General features: G+C 52.1%; 1 protein-coding gene across 1 annotated transcript in view; it reads right to left on the bottom strand.

Moving 5' to 3' along the window:
* PLB1 (phospholipase B1) overlaps positions 1-11,230 on the bottom strand; it is a 139,236-nt gene that overhangs the window by 40,852 nt on the left and 87,154 nt on the right. Inside the window, exons 26-35 of the mRNA XM_082744215.1 lie at positions 9,174-9,239; positions 8,763-8,863; positions 6,671-6,752; positions 4,194-4,298; positions 3,981-4,076; positions 3,703-3,774; positions 2,660-2,698; positions 2,055-2,115; positions 1,133-1,191; positions 152-225 (exon numbers count right to left, since the gene is read on the bottom strand). Of these exons, the coding sequence (XP_082600341.1) occupies positions 152-225; positions 1,133-1,191; positions 2,055-2,115; positions 2,660-2,698; positions 3,703-3,774; positions 3,981-4,076; positions 4,194-4,298; positions 6,671-6,752; positions 8,763-8,863; positions 9,174-9,239 (755 nt within the window). The remainder of the gene's footprint in view (positions 1-151; positions 226-1,132; positions 1,192-2,054; positions 2,116-2,659; positions 2,699-3,702; positions 3,775-3,980; positions 4,077-4,193; positions 4,299-6,670; positions 6,753-8,762; positions 8,864-9,173; positions 9,240-11,230) is intronic.

Raw genomic sequence — 11,230 nt, 5'->3', positions numbered from 1 at the left:
ACATTTTGCAGAAATACATCAATTTTCGTTCTGAAACTCCTTCCAGATCCAGTCCTGGCTCCTCAGTATTTACACATTTACAAGAGACAATCCCCTCACCCAATTTCTGGGGGTGAGCCTGGGGCGGGAGGGGGTGAAGGGTTAGCATTACCTATATGACAGTCCCCGATACTGCGTGGTCACATCAGAAAGGTCATTCGGTTTGGAGCCAATTCCATTGCCAGCCTTTGGAAAACACACCAAAGTCCATAGGAAAATGAATAAGTCAGAGGAAAGGGAAGCGGGCAGTTGCCAATGCATTTATCATGCAGTGTGAGCAGACCCTGCGCTGGGAGCCCGAGAACAGGCTTGCATTCTCCCATGCTCCTTTCCAGTCATTTGCCCTGCCTGCCTCTCAGCTGCCTCCTAACTGACCCGAGGACATGACTTGCTGAGCTCTGGTCCCCACAGGATTGCTCTGATGACGAAATCGGATCATGGTGGCAAAAACAGCTTTGCAAACTCCAAAGTGCTTTGCATGTTTGAGACATGGCCATATTACCACTGCAAGCCCTACGCTCCGAACTTCTCTTAGAAGCACGAAGGAGCCTATCTCTAGATTGGAGTGGACCGCAGTGGGCAGGCTTCTCATAAATGTCACATTTCTCCTCTTTCCCTCTGGGACATTCTGTAAGGCAATATTGTGGCCTCAGAAGTGCTGCCAGAAAGTGGTCGTCTGGGAGGGCTGGAGCCCTGTTTCTTGGATATTCACAGCAGAGCTTAAGCCATGGTTGTGGAGTCTCCTGCTTTGCACGCAGGTGCACGGACAGAATATATGTGAGGGTTTGAGCTACTCCTCAAGTGTAATCCAGAGGGAAAGGAGCACCCACACAAGTGGGTTCAGAAGGTTATTTTGAGTTGAAATGACATCTTTTCTGCAGTTGTTAAAAAAAGCAATTGTGAGGTGTTCGCTCCTGAAAAAGATGTCCCCTTGCACACCTGATTGAGAAAGTGACTGCAAAATCAAACCATTGCCACCCTCTGGGATGGACAGGGCCAGGCTAGGGGCAGAAGTCAGGGGTGCAGGCTCTGGGCCTAACAGGTGCAGCTTCCTCCACCCTCCACCCCCCACCTGGGACCCAAGCACCCTTACGGTCAGGGAGTCCCCCAGTGCAGCCACGACTTGGATGTCTGCCGGTCTCAGGGCGTGCACTGGAAAGACAAGCGGACACACTTGAGTGCAGGGGAAGGAACCTGTAGTCAAGAGTCTAGGGCTTCTGACCTGAAGCAGGACCAGAGGCATGACCTGTGTGTTAGGGCCATGGAGACAGAGGTTATATGAAGGATTTCCTCAGAAAAGACCCAACAAACAAATCCTGGGCCTGTGGGAAGAGTGGTGCAGAGGCGGGGGGGGGGGCAGGGTGGGTGGAGGGATGGTGGGGAGGAGAGAGTGGAATTTACACATGATGGGGTGGGAGGCCAGATGTGACCTTGAGGGCAGGGCCACCTGGGTGCTGGACCATGTGAGATGAGCTATAGGGTCTGAGGCCCAGCCCCTTTACAGCTGCGTTCTAAGTTTCCGCCAAGAGTCTGAGAAAGACTCATGTCAGGCCTTGCCCTGTCCCAGATCGCTTTTGAAGCCTCCATGGAAATTTCTGGCCCTCTTGCAGGGAGCAGTGATCAGAGAGCCTGGGGCCCCAGGGCACCCCGCAGAGCTGACTTACTCCTGGGACTTGCTGGGCAACCCCCCGCCCCCCAGCTCTTGGCCTCAGGGAGGTCACGCCACTAGGCTGGGCCATTAAGGGGGAACTCCTGGAGGTCCCTGACTAACAGGCTGAATTGAGGGCAGCAAACAGTTCTTGGCCTGGTCACCTTGGGTCCTGTGGAGTAAAGACATCGTTGCACAGCAGAGGGGGGACAAAGCCTGTTCCAGGCAACCACCCAGACAGGAAGCAAGCAAGCCCCAGCCCTAAAGCTGCCATTGAGTTACACATGCCAAGTCTTGTCAGAGCACTCGTTGGCCTCCGAGTGCTTTGGGGGGGGGCCTGGGTTCTGATGTGTCCTAAGGGGTTTACCTGAGGTGGGTGTCGAGGAAGAAGGGGCTCTGTGCCTGCAAGGCAGGTGGCTCCCGTGACCCTAAAGGCATAGAACAAATCATAGAATCTCAGGGTTGAAAGGGACCAGAGAGGTTGGCTGGGCATCAAACTCACTTGGAGAGCTTCACCAAACACACCTGGATTCCTGGGTCCCACCCTGGGGAGGGACCTGGAAAGGCACTTTGAGAAGGCTCCCTAGGTGATCTTAGGCTGGGATCCGATAACCTAGTTCAGATCGCCCACCATCCAGTGCAAGAATCAGAGCCCTGACACAACAATCTTATCCTACCCTAGCCATCTCTGATTCTACAGCCTTACAAGGATAAAACTCTCATCACCTAAGTCTCTGAAGCGGTCCGACTGGCTGGTCCCACCTGGGCTGTTAACCAGTGTGGCTTATCCTGCCCACCGCCTGGTCTGAAGGTGTAGGTCAGTAGACCTCACAGAAGAGCATGAATCTCCCTTGGCTGCCCACCAGGACCCTTACCCGCATTGCCTCCCCCGCCACCTTGTGGGGCCAGTCCCAGCTTGGGGACTGCCCACCCTGCTGGCTGGAGGGCCACAAGGAGGAAACAAGCTCGTACCTGCGCTCTGTTCTTGTAGGTGCTCAGAAACGGCCAGACCTGTGAGAAGAGGGCCATGAGCAGCTCTAGCATGTTCGCTGGCTTCCTGCATGACACTTCCAGCCTCCCCTGCCCACGTTCCCAAGCCCCTCCCCGCGAGGCTGACCGCTGGGGGCTCCCTCCCAGGATGCACTGGGCCTTCTCTGCAACCTGAACTCTTAGGAACAGCTAGCATAAAGCCTGCAGTGGCTCCCAGGTGAGCAGGTTTGCTCTCAGCTGGCTGGGGTGGCGGCATCCCCTCTCTTTCCCGCCCCTGCCCCTCCCACCCCAGCCAGTGCCTCAGTAGGTAAGTGCATGTTGCCTACTCCCCAGACCCCTTGCCACCCCAGGCCACTCCCACCCTGGCCAGGCAAGAAAGTCAGGTGCTTTGAGGTCCTGCTCCATGTAAGCCCTGGCTCAAAGGTTCCCAGTCTAGGCCTGGGACCCCTCTGGGAATATGAAGGACATTGTAGAGGGGAGGGAGCAGCTCCAGAGGTCCAAGTATCCCTCTGGCCATTTGTGAGTGAACATGGTGGGGGGATGGGTCTGCTTTGCCTTCCCAGGTAAAGTCTGCTTTTCTAGCTCAAGCTTTCATTTGACCAGCCCCTCCCCCATCGCCCTAGGAGATACTCCAGGTCTCAGTTTCTCGATCTTTCTATCCAGCCACAGAGACAGTAGCTACATGGAGACAGGGTATCCTTTCTGCCCCATCCTGGTCTTGATGTTCTCCACTGCCCCCTGGTCTCCAAAATGAGAGCTGGAAGGTGCTATCATGTTCCCCTTCCTGGGTGTGTGCAGGCTCCCTGGGACATGGAGAGACAAAGGGACACTAGGCAACCCCGGCCACAGGTGGCTGTCTCCCCCTTACGGTCCAGCCAGATGGGCTCTGTGGACGATCGCCTGGAGTCTGGGGTGGGAGTGGGAACTAGGGATGAAACGAGCTGAGAAACCTGAGAGATGCTATAATCCTGTAAAAGATCCTCAGATAAACAGACCCGTTGACAAGGACGAGGTTCACATGCTACCTGGTTCGGACAGGTGATATTGATCTTGTATTCAAAGTTGTGCTGTGTTGTCTTCTGGCCAACAGGTTCCAGCTAAAGCAAGAAGTGGAAAGAGGTGGCAAGAAGGGAGAGGTCAGGCTGCAGGTCAGGGCTGGGGAAGGAAGGAACGGACACAGGCACTGTCATTGCTATGGGGAAGGGGATCATACAGCCTGATGGGCCTCTGAACTCCTTCAAAAGCTGGCCAGGGTCTTTCTCCTACAGAGAGAGAATAGGTTTTCCTACCTCGGTCGTCTTACCATGCTGTTCCAGAGGGCGCTGGCCGCGTGCGCGTGAGCTTTGCTGCTGAAGTGGAAACAGTCAGGAGCAAAGAAAGAGCTGTCCGGCAACCCGTCCTGGTCACAGGGCGTAAAGGAGGGTCCGTGTTGGAGGATGTCAGGGACACAAATGACACTCAGAACGGACCGGGCTCTGCGGGGCTCCCCTACACCCACCAGGCTTGCTTTCCTTACCGGCGTCTTTGGCATGTCCACTTTCTCGAAGAACGGCTGCACGACCACCGTGAAATCCTCTCTTGTGTCGTACCGACCGCTCTCAACCAGCTGGTGAGTCCCCTCCTGCAGGAGGCAAAGGGGGCAGGGGTCAGGGGGGTCTCCCCACCTCCGCTCGGGCTGTGTGCCACCTCTTTCGCTGCCATAGAATTGAACAGAGTCCGCCCCTGGAGCGAAATCAATCTGTAACAAAATCTCAACTGATCAGGAACCAGTTAGTTACTTTTTTAGATCAGACTTCTGCCTCAACCCCAACCTCCGCTCGCAGCGGCGTGTATCTGACCTAGGCTGTGGGGGAAATAAAAGAAAGGCAAGGAAAAACCCAAGACCATCAGCGTGATCTCCTCTGGAAGCTTCTGATTAACGACTGGGACAAGGGGGTGGGGGACGGCATGAATTCAATGTAATGACTTTTGGGGGATAATCATTACATTTAATTTATTTCTGTCCTACATTTGTTCAGAAACTCAAAGGTGAATCAGCAATGATATTTAATGCCCATTTATATCATCTGTGCATGGTGTGTGTTTAGGGGGGTCAGGCATGCTCCCGTGCATACACCCTTCTCTGAGACCCTCAGGTCTCTCCAGGAAGGTAACAGAGCTGTTACTCTCATAGTATCCCCTTGGGCTCGGTTCCAGGAGGACAGGTTAGCCCAGTTCTGGCTCCAGGTTCTGCCAGCTTCTGCCATTTTCACTGTTTACAGTATTTCTACCATTTGGGGCCAGGACTCTGGCTGGAACAGGCAGTCAGGAACATCAGTGGGGTCATTACCGAAGGCACCACATGTACTTTTCCCCGGGGGAATGCTTCCCCTCTCTGGACCTCTCTTTCCTCATCTGTAAGTGGAGGATGTGTGGCCAGGCCTGGACCCTCCCTTAGATCCCTTCCAGTGCTACTGGTTGCTCTGTGAAGAGCCGCAGTGGCCCACAGTGGAACCAGGCCCCTCTTGGGAAATGAAAGAAATAGTGTCTAGAATGCCTGGCACATGGTGGTCATGAATAGTAATGATCATCTCCATGGAGAGAGATGGGAGTCATAGCTTTTGCAGAAAGAAGGGAGAGGAGTCTGCCAGTGTGTGTGATGGCCTCCTGCAGCTGACCATGAACTTCTCCTGGATCTCAGTGGTAAACAACATTAGACCTGGGAACGGCATCTGAACCCACTTCCTGTGTTTGGAAAAACTCCACCTATATGAAGAGCAGCCCGCCTCCCACTGTACAAAATGAGGAAGACAAATGCGGGCTCTCCCAGTGACCCCCGCACCCGGGCTTAGGCACACGCCAGGGGCCCTCCAAAGCTAGTGCCAGAAAGAGGGACAGCACAGAATCCATTCTGCTAAGGGTGGCAACTGCGGCCGATTCCTAGAAGCAGCAGTGTCCACGGTGTCTCCACTGAACGAGTTCCTTGGTCTGATTTTGATCCTTACGACTTGGTCCCTAGAATTTCATGATGCCATGATTTCTGGTGCATCCACCTCTGATCATAGCTTTTTAACTCTTCCAGACGGTCTACTTAAATAATCCAACTGCTTAAATTAACCCACATCACATACATTTTTGTTGCTTGCCTCCAAGAACCTGTTCTACTTGGAACAAACAGGTTTGCTGCAACCTTGGCTGCCCTCCTTCTCCTAGTACACGCCATGGACTTCTGCCTTCCCGCAGCAGAAGGAAGTACCGCTGGGGAGTCACCCAGAGGGTGATAGATGGAGGCTCGTTCCCTCAAGCCCTGATACCCCTGATGGGAAGTGGTTCTGTTCCAAGGAGTCCATGAGTTTTAAGGATGGATCCATCCTGGTAACTGTTTGCAGCCTACTCTAGAAGAACCGGAAGGCTACCATTGCCCTCTTGAGTGACTGGATGATTATTTTGGGGGAAACTGAAGGTGGTCAAGGGAGCCAGCTGCTCTGGCCAAAGACTGGACGGAAAAGGCCCCAAATGAATAATGCACAGGATGTCTGGAGATCATCGGCTGGCTCTCTTTCTCCCTGTGCTCCCCCAGAGTACCTGCTTCCCTGGGAGAGGACAGCAAAGGACATGCAAGTCATCTCAGTGAATCCTCTAGACTCTCTTAGGTGGAAAAGGCTTCCCAGCCACGAGTCAGAAACTCACACACACTCTCCAAATTGAAATAGTGTGTGTGTGTGTGTGTGTGTGTGTGTGTGTGTGTGTGTGTGTGGTGTGTAAGGCTAGGAACGGAGATTTGGTGAAGTGTGTTGAGTGACTCGGCTCTACAAGCTTGGTGCAAATAAACCAAATCACAGTCCCTATGGTCTTTCAAGATGTCTTCAAATCTGCAAACGGCTCACTGGTCACCTCACACCCTCACACTGGACAGCGGGGATCACGATAAGGTAAGCATGACCTCATTTCTCACTGGAGCAAGGAGACCACACAGCATTTCTGGTGCGGTCTCAGAACCCGTTCTCAGCTTACCTGGTACTGCTTATTCACTTCGATGAGGGCGGCAAGTTCTGTTGAGTTATCCTCAAACTTCAGGACACAGGGGCACAGGTTCCTGTGGACCGAACCAAGAGATGCCTCACCTCACCAAGATCACTGTCCAAATGCATGACATTGACTTGACTTGAGATTCACAATCTATTTGACCTAGAGGTGTTGGAAGTCAGTACTAATGGAAGCCCCGCCAGATGAAGCTGGAGGAAGTTCCCAGGAGCTGCATTTTCTCATGAAAATGAGCCAGTTACTTCTGACCTCTGCAGGAACGACTTCCGGAGCTGGTTACCTTATGACTGTGTGAGGACAGACCAGGCAACAGAGGTAAAGCACACCTACTTTTAAATAATAACAGGGGCAGCAACGCTCAGAATAAGGGCTCACACGTCCTGATGCTCACCGTGCCAAGAGTTTTATGGGTATTAACCCATTTGGTTTTCCTCTCAGTGAATCAAGAAGTTGTATTATCATCCCCATTTTATAGAGGAGAAAACTGAGGCTCCATGTGGTTAAGTACGTGCTCAAGGTCACATGGAGACTACGTGTGGGAGCCAGGACTTGAACTCTAGTCTGTCTGGTCTGAACCTGAGCTCTTAATCCCTCGTTAAACTGCTTCTGTCCAGTCTATCCCTCTGCTCTGGTTGGCCACCTTGCCCATCTGGACTTTTGGTCTGGGGATGGGGGGGGAGTGCACAGGGCGAGGCCATCAGAGTGTGCATGGCTCAGAAGAGACCTGTGCCTCCAAGGAAAGGACCACCACGGAGACAGAACAGTGGAGAGGCGGCAGGACAAGGTGACCCCGAATCTGCCTAACCTGGCAGTGAATGACTTGGCCATTACAGGGCTGAGAAGGGACCTGGCAGATGCCTTCTTCTGAACTGTTAGCTTTAATTGTCTGAAAACCCTGCAGTGATGGGCAGCAAGAGACTTTTGGATAAGCTGTGCTGAGACGAATCCACTAAACCCCTGGGTGGCCCAGTGACTGGAGAAAGTGGGAGCCAGGGGATGAGTCAGCCGCTGACAATACAGCACGCCTGACACCGGCTGCCTTCAAAGGCACGGGTCACGTGGCAGCCGTCCTCCGTCCTCCCGCTCACGGGGTCCTCAGGCCTTCCCCGGCTGGGGGGGAGACCTGTGAGGTCTGGGCCCCCAGCTGAGGTCTGGCACGCATCTTCAGGGGAGTAGCCAAGGTGCCGCTTCATTTGCAAGAGCAAATCTGGCCCTTGTGAATTATTCATTCACTCCCTCAGCAAACAGGCGCTCTGCTGTGTGAGCCGTGACTCATGTGGGGGGGTGGGGTGCAGGGCTGTGGGGAGAGGCACATGAATCATCACCACGTGCTGTGCTCGGGGCTGTCGTGGGGGCCTGTCAAGGGCTACAGGGCTGCGGAGGACACTGGGGTGGGGCACAGCCCAGGACCTGGGCTCAGGGTCCAGGGGAGGCCATGCAGGAAGGAAGGCTGGCAGAAATGACCATGCTCAGGTTAGAAGGATGTCTTAACCCAGAAGGTCAAGGAGAGGTACCATGTCAGAGAGGGAGCTGCCTTTGGCTCTGGAGATGCGGGAAGAAAAAGGCCTTTCCAGCACCTTCCCAGGGCCAGGGCTCTCTGTGCTCAGAAAAGAGTGTTCCCTGATTCTAATGTGACACCCTCTCCTCCAGCAAGTGGCCATAGCCCCACAGTTGTGATTGCCCAGCCTAGGACACCCTCACCAGGGAGAGGTTCCCTCTGTCCTGGAAATGGGGCTCCATGAGGGGATGTTCTGCTTACACTGACTGGTGACCTGTGACCCGGCCCACACAGGCCCACTCCATTCCTCACGCTTTGCTCTTCCCTCCCAGGAGAACTGAAGGGTGTCTTGAGCTCCCAGGACAGCCAGGAGGATGGTCGGGTGCTGACACAGACCCCAAGTTTAGCTGAGGTCTACACTGGGCTCACAAAAACCCATGAGGCTTCATCAGGTTAGAAAATGGGGTGGGCTTAGCCCTCCTCACACACCTGCCCTTGGACTTTCTAATGAATGCTGAGGATCCCCTGGTGCTTTAGGGAATGGGGGAGAAGCTTCCTTCTCACCTGAGGATAAACCTTGGGCAGTTGACCTTCATCTCCTGGTACAGCTCCCTCAGATTGATGATCTCCAGAACCTTCACCAGGTTCACAAATGCACGAGGAACCTGAGCAAAGGCAAGGCCAGTCCCCAGGAGAGTAGAGGCTGACGGCTCCAGTCCCTCATCTAGGTCTGGGCCAGCATCTCCTGCTGGATACGTCCCATGCCCCACCCACCTCCTTCATCCCTCCCCATCTCCCTCCCCCCTGCTTTTGACACCTATGTGTTCAGGCTTCTGGAATCAGGACAGTGGCACTGTCAGTGCTGGCTTCCAGGGAAAGGCGAGCAGGAAGTCAGAGCCCTTCCAGGCCATGTCTGAGGCCCAAGAAAGACCGTTGGTTGAGCTGCTCAGAGGCCACACAGTCCAACCTACACACCTCAGCATGGAGGATGTCCAGAGCTTTCCCGATGTTGTCCGTGAAGTTCTGAGGAGAATAGCGGGCCTGCGGGAAAAGGGGAGGTCTAACACCATCCACCACCTAATTTCTCTGTGGACCAGGCTCATTCATGTCTTGGGTCCCCTTCTTCTTGTATGTTAGCCAGAATGGGTGACATTGAAACATAAGGTTGGTCTAGGGGGCCCCCAGGCTTCAGACCAAACCCACCATCCTTAGGCTGGTCATGGCTGTGACCTCCCCAGAAACCTTGTTTTTTGCATAAAGTTATGGAAAGCTTTGGATCCACTTTGCATTAATTAGATGCAGGGACTTAGCTAAAGCATCTTACATCTCTGAGCCCCTCTAGAATAGGTGTTGGAGCACGGGACTTCTCAGATCTCCTGCGGTTTGAATGTTCTCTGGTCCCGTGGCCCGAGCTCTTCTGCCTTCATGCCTCAAAGTGCCTGGGGACCTGTTGCCCCATCAGATCACTTAAAGACATGATCATAGGGGAAGGGGGTCCTGTGAATCCCCTCCCCCAGGAATAAACACATTTTATGTTATTTCTTCTAACCTCCATACTTGGTGATTTTTAATTTTTCTTTTTAAGTGGAACCCTTTCTGTGGCTAAAATCTAACCAAGACCTTTTCCATCAAATGACTCAAAAGTGGAGCAGAGGCCACAGTCCAACTTCCTTACCTGCTTCACTGAGAGCAGTACGCCCACAGCGAGCCCATCACATCCCAGAAAAACCCTGGTGACTTTGAGGTTGTGACGGGTCTGGGGACCAGGGTTGCCCCTTGGCACAGAAGCTCCCCAGGCTCAGCAGGACTCCCCACTTCCCAATTTTGCTCTACTGAGTGTCATTTTCCAGCCCTAGTTGGAAGGTCTCCTGCTCCATTTACTCCCCTGACTCCCCCACCATCCTACAAAACACAAATTCCCATGGAAATTCTGACTTTGGGGCCACCATGTTGTCCTTTCCGTGTTATGGTGCATTTTCTCTACCTCCCTCCCAGACTGTGAGTTCCCTGAGGACAGAGCTGCAAGGCTCAGCACCTAGTACGGTGCCTGGCCTATAATACATGCCCAGGAAATGATACCAGACATTAAAGACATTCTGTTTATCGGAAAACGCTATAAACAAAATTAAATGGAAATCGACAAACAGGCAGCATATTTGATAAAGGGTTAGTATACTTAATATGAGGGGTTTTTAGAGATCTGTAAGAGAACCATAAATACCTAAACAGAAAGTAGCAGTGGCCTTCATATAGAATTTATCAGGAGGAATTCAAATGAGTATGAAACAAGGGACATAAAGGCTTCTTCCTCCCTACTCATCAAATAAATGCAAAATTTGAAGATACGATTTTTTCATTTATTAGATTAGCAGCTATTAAAACAAATAACATACATTGACAGATGGAACGTGAGGAAGGAGGCATAATTGATGCCAACATTCTGGAAGCAGTTTGGCTATCTGTATCCAAGGCACTGAAAATGTGCAGCGTCCCCCCAGAGTGAGATAGAGAGAGAGTTATGTGCTAAGTTAATATGGCAACATGGTAACAACTGTAAAAGCTAGGCGGTGGGTAGATGGGCACTTACTACATAATTCTCTGCATTTCTCAATATGTTTGGAAATTTCTTGATAAAACAGTAGGGGAAATGTACATACCTTCTTGTCTAAAAGTCTTACTACTCAGGGCATGTATCAGGAAACTATTAGGGGTGCCCATCGAGTTGGATGTTTCTCCTGGTGTTATTTATAACAGGCATAATTAGAAACAATATAAGCTAAATACACAGTAAATGGTGACAGTTAAGTAAAGTATGGCCAATACGGGCTATTGACTAGTTGTATGGTCATTAAGAATTATTTTATGGAAGACTACTGACATAGGATCATCTTCCCAATGGATCACTACTGAAAAAAAAAAAAGCAGATCACCAAACAATATCTCCAGAAGGAAGCTATTTTTAGCAAATAATAAAGTAACTTCTCCCTTTTCAGAGAAAAATGCCAGAGAGACATTTAACAAAATGTTAGCGA

Source organism: Mustela nivalis (assembly GCF_964662115.1).
Source record: "Mustela nivalis genome assembly, chromosome: 8".
Lineage (NCBI taxonomy): Eukaryota > Metazoa > Chordata > Mammalia > Carnivora > Mustelidae > Mustela > Mustela nivalis.
Note: the sequence above shows the minus strand (reverse complement) of the source record. Positions and strands in the feature narration are given on the sequence as shown.